The sequence below is a fragment of the Gavialis gangeticus genome, unplaced genomic scaffold, assembly GCF_001723915.1.
Source record: "Gavialis gangeticus isolate Ggan-Ray unplaced genomic scaffold, GavGan_comp1, whole genome shotgun sequence".
NCBI classification, from domain to species: domain Eukaryota; kingdom Metazoa; phylum Chordata; order Crocodylia; family Gavialidae; genus Gavialis; species Gavialis gangeticus.
The window spans coordinates 77,491,829-77,496,941 of NW_017728992.1; the positions used below are offsets into that span (position 1 = coordinate 77,491,829).

The window sequence follows — 5,113 nt, forward strand, 5'->3', positions numbered from 1 at the left end:
GGAATGGACATGGCAGCAGGTGGCCCGTCAGGTGACATGGTCATGCCTGCCCTATAATCTGCAGGTCTGGGTTGATGCTGTTCTTTAGCCCTCCGTACACTTCCCTGAGTACACAATCTGTTTACTGGGGTTATGTACTTCATTTCAGAATTGGTTACCAACTGAATTTCCTTTGGCATTTAATGGTACATAAATGGTGTTTTTGTGATCCCACCAGCCTAACTGAATCTCTACAGTAACTAAAATCACCCTCTCACCTTTGCTGCTCATTTTTCTTATTGACGGTGAATGAGAGGCTTGCATTTGGCTCACAGGTCACTGTCAGAGACCCTTCAATTTCATTTGCAGTCAGGATTTCAAGGAATGTCATCTGAGAAAGGGATCAACAGAGTTTAAGGACAAGCTGATCTGCACAGAACAGGTCATTAACGTTAATCCTGTTTTATTTTATACTGAGCCATCACTTGTCTTAGATTAAAGCAAAAATCATCTTCAGCTAAATCTTATCTTCCAGAAATCCAGTTTCCATTTGAGGACCTCAAGAGATGAAGAGTTCAATATGTTTGCTGGTAGTTTGTTATGGTCCTTTATCTCCCTCACTTCTGAACATCTGTGCCTTATTTTACATTTGAAAATATCTAGCTTCAGCTACATCCTTTTTTGCACACATCCAGACAAGCGCACACATGCAGTATGCGGCGCCACACACCACACGCCCCGTAGATGCAGGCATTCTCCTCACTGCTGATTTGCAGCACAGACATGGTGGGAGGGGGAGGGGGGTAACACTGGGAAATCCAGGGGCAAAAGAAAAAACACACCTAAAAAATGTGGGGTGGTACATGTGGTGGCAGCATACACCACCTGAAACTGGAGCCTGGCCGGCTGGAGCCATACTCCAGCTGCCAACCAGGCTCCCTGCTGCTGGACTGCTGTGCTGCAGCCTCCAGAGGCCTCCAGAATCCCAGGTAAGTCTGCGGGCCCCAGCCTCCCCTACCCCACTGGGGCCAGCCTGCCACATGCCAGAATGCACATGCACAGGTGTTCCCCAGGCACAAGTAGCAGTGGCACATATTATGCTGCTTCTGTTTGTCCCCAGGGAAACACATTCCTGCACATGGGGACATGCCCCTTAAGGATATAAGAAATGCTGTACTGGGTCCAACAGCAACTAGCCTCAGAAAGAAGATTCTGAGGAAGAGGAGCATATATGTTCAGGACCTATCTCAAGTGATCTGTCCGTGGTCCCTTTTTCCTTACAGCTTCCATCAGTCAGAGGCCTAGAAAAGTTTTCATCTGGAGGCTGCAGCACTATGTTTAATACCCACTGAACAATTTGTCCAGGCCTGGTTAAAGCATCTAGAACACCTTGTGGCAATGATTTCTACAAGCTAATTATATGTGGAGCGAAAAGAACTTCCTTTTGCCTCGTAAAGCTGCTTACCGCTATGATCCCTCATTTTCTCTAAATCATTGCTTTTCTACTCATCCCTTTATGTCACACACACACATCTTAATTAGTAGTGATTTACTCACTTCTAGGTCATTGGTAAAAATGTTGAAAAGCTTAATACCAGTCTCCACAAAACTCACTAAAATCACACCTATTCAGAGATAATTCCCCATTGACAACTCCTTTTTAATATGCCACTTTGGACGTTCTGAATTCACCTAATGTGAGCTTTACTAAAGTAGGACAGTGCTAATTTTTTTAATCAACATGCTATTCAGTACACAGTCAAACACCTTATGGTCATCCAGGTATATCACATCTACACAGAAAGCAGGAAACGCAACGACTGAGTAAGAGACAGTTCCACTACAAGCCTCTGCGCTACAAGGGTTCTTCCTAACTTAATGCCACTGTGTTGTAGCTGATTTTGTAATTTGTGATTTTGTAAGCCCAAATTCCTTATTATACAACACAGAGCCTTTGGTTTTCACAATAAGTGACAAAGGCTGCATTTTCCTTACAACCTCTTTCAAACTTACACAAATTCAGAAGCTGTTTTGATGTTTCTGAAGTTCTTGTTCACTGGGTGATAATGTAAATTCTGCTTTTATTTAAAAGGCTTAATAGAAGGGATGTTTAAAATTGAGTTCCAGCAAGGCAGCAGAAGACTTCATTCTTATTAAACAATATTTCCTGCTTACAGGGCTATAATGCTAATGTGGGTATTTGTAAACATTTTACTTCAGAGGCAGGCTCTTCTGTGTCCTACCTGGACCCCACAAAAACCCAGGACTACATTCACTCCTTGCACACAAACCAGCTAACATCTGTGTCCTTTTCCTTTCCTCATTGGGGAGTTTAGAGGGTAAAGATATTGCAGTAAAAGACTGAAATGGGAAGAGCAAGGGGGACTTCTAATGCTTTGATGTTGTCATTAAACATTTAATTTCAAACACTGACATTTAATATGCACTTTTAATATTGATTGAGTATTAGTTCATTTTTATTTTTAAATTTGCCTTTATCCTATGAAACTGAAAATGACATTACTGCTGCACGCATACAGACCTGCTCCTTGAGTCAGTGATGTTTACGTGAATCTGAAGTATCACTGACTCCTCAAAGAATAATAGCTTTTTCCCTGGGGACCAATGTCCTTGTGATGGTTAATATCTAGGGCCAGTCCAGATGTGCTCTTTAAATGCATGTGTTCAGTGTGTGCATCTAGGTAAGTAATGTATACACAGCTTATATATGGTCTTAAATTGCAATGGGGACATTCCTACCTTGAGCAAAGGGTTGGACTAAATCAGTGGGTGTCCACCTTTTTGTCAGGCTTGCCATAAATTAGCCCACACTCTGCCTGAGTGCCCCTCTGATCTCTTAACCCTTCCTGATGGGCTGTTCTGCTTTGTGCTTCCTTCCCTACCTGCCACTGTACTGCCTGTCCCCTTCTTGGTTTGCTGTGCATCACACACAGAGGCTGCCTGTGCCACTTGTCTCACAAGCATGTTGGCCATCCCTAGACTACCGCCTTTTTCCTCTATGAGTCTACCTCTGTCCTGTAGCAAACCATTTTCTTATGTCAGAAAAAGCTAACTCAGGAGCCAACTAGTGTATGCATGGCCCAACCAATGAGAGAGGAGACATTCCAATGAGCACCTTTCCTAGGAGATGAATGTGTGCAGGCTTTGCTGACCCCACTGGATAGCTTGGGAATGTCCAGCTATTGTCTGAATATTAACCTTGTGTATCCCTCAATCATTGCACCTGACTAGGCAGCTACACAAATGGGCTACACCTGGCTAAATCTGGCACAAGAATTCTGTATCAAAATCTGTGTGCGCAAAATCTGTTTTCTGTAAAAAAAAACAAAAAAACAAAACTTTCTGGTTTCCTAAAAAATCTGTACATGTTAGCAAATGACCACCCAAGCTTAATTTGAATGTTTGTTCTGCTTTATGAAGTCATTAACCATGTAAGCAGGAATTTCTCATACTAACTAGATTTGGTTGGAGGTGAACTGTTAGGTATTTAAGTTAAATAAGCAATTCAACATGTTAAATGTGCATCTGTACTCACCTATACCAATTTAAATTTGGAGTAATTTTGCTAATGCCACTGAAATTATTCTGGCTTCATGCCAGCCTAATATTAGAATTATTGCCCACTGAACTCCATAGCCTCATCTAATCAAAGCATACAAAAACTAATCAGTGCTTTATTACCTTAATGAAGAAGGGAAGTCCAAGATGCTTGAGAATAGATATTGAATGTTTTACTTCTGCCATGAGTTCAAACATACCATACAGTTCAAAATGGGTATTAACATCCAAGTTCACAGTTATATTTTTGTCATCGTATTGAAGTTCAAAGGTTGTTTTGGCTTTGTTTTCTAAAAGCAATGAACATAACAGGAATAATGCCCTTTTAATGGACTCCATCCAATTTCATGAAGGCTTACACCAAACCAAAATAGCCACCAACTATTCACCTTTGGGGTCAAGATGCAAAGCATCACAAAGTCAGTTCTAGGATGACATAGACAAGAGTCTAGAGTTTGGTGAGAGGACCACAAACTGATGTCTTTAATGCATTTTGTACTTATTAAACCCTGATCTAGAAAAGCAGTAAAGTGCCTGCAGAACTTCCATTATGTTATATGAGTGCTCAGTGTGATCATGTGCTTTACCAGGTTGGAGCCTTCGTGTTTGACAACACATGCAGTTTTGTATTGCCCTCAAAAGTCAGGAATTATTCCAAAATGGTGGGTTTTTTAGGTCAAATGTTCCTTTCAGTTGCAGCTAGAGCTAATCACCATTTTTCAAATGAAATGTTTTCATTTCTTTTTTTGGTTTGCTCCTGATTTTTAAATAACAACACTGGAACAAATATAAAGAGAAGAGAAAGGAAAAACAAATAAAAAAAAACAGGATAGGGACCCAAAACTGAGAAAAGCTTCTGACAAGGTAGCCAAAAACATGGCTGTGAATTTAATACATTGATTTGTTGTCCAATTTTCTTCTACAGGCTGGCCCAAGTTGTATCATTATGTACACACGATAAACCAGCGACTAACAAAGTCATTATTTTAGATTAAGGAGTAGGGGTTTGTGGTGTTGGTTCTACAACCTGGTCCTTGCTGACCTGTATGACGTCTGAGTTTTTGTGACCACTGTTTTTTAACATTTACACAGTGCTAATCTGAATGTGAACAAATTTCCATTTGAATCACGGAAAGTGCCCGCTGCAATAGGAGATAACATACAAAAAATGGTTTGTTACCAGCTAGCTTTATATCCTCCAGTGCCATGAAACTGCATGGTTTGAGGGCTCTTTCACAGCTGAAATTTAGAGGACAGGCCGTATGAAGGGTGTGCGTGTGTGTGTGTGTGTGTGTGCGTGCGTGCGTGCGTGCGTGCGTGCGCACGCCTAGATCAACTGGCCAAATCAAGAGATGCGGTGTTTTTCATAGTACAAATGAGGATGGGGTCATTAGCAGAGTTGTGTATTACTTTATCAATCTTTACCTTTTATCTTAATTCTTCTAGTTACTTAAAAGGAAGAGTTTTTGTGATAGAGGTATACGAACAAGGTTCCTAAAAAACCACAAAAATATAAAAAAAGAGGCTTATCTTCTTTTACATCACTAAAGATACC

The 5,113-nt window shown here is 40.9% G+C and overlaps 1 protein-coding gene across 1 annotated transcript in view; it reads right to left on the bottom strand.

Moving 5' to 3' along the window:
• LOC109302764 overlaps window positions 1-5,113 on the bottom strand; it is a 30,297-nt gene that overhangs the window by 15,803 nt on the left and 9,381 nt on the right. The window contains exons 4-5 of the mRNA XM_019524569.1: window positions 3,682-3,848; window positions 258-370 (exon numbers count right to left, since the gene is read on the bottom strand). Coding sequence (XP_019380114.1) covers window positions 258-370; window positions 3,682-3,848 — 280 coding nt within the window. The remainder of the gene's footprint in view (window positions 1-257; window positions 371-3,681; window positions 3,849-5,113) is intronic.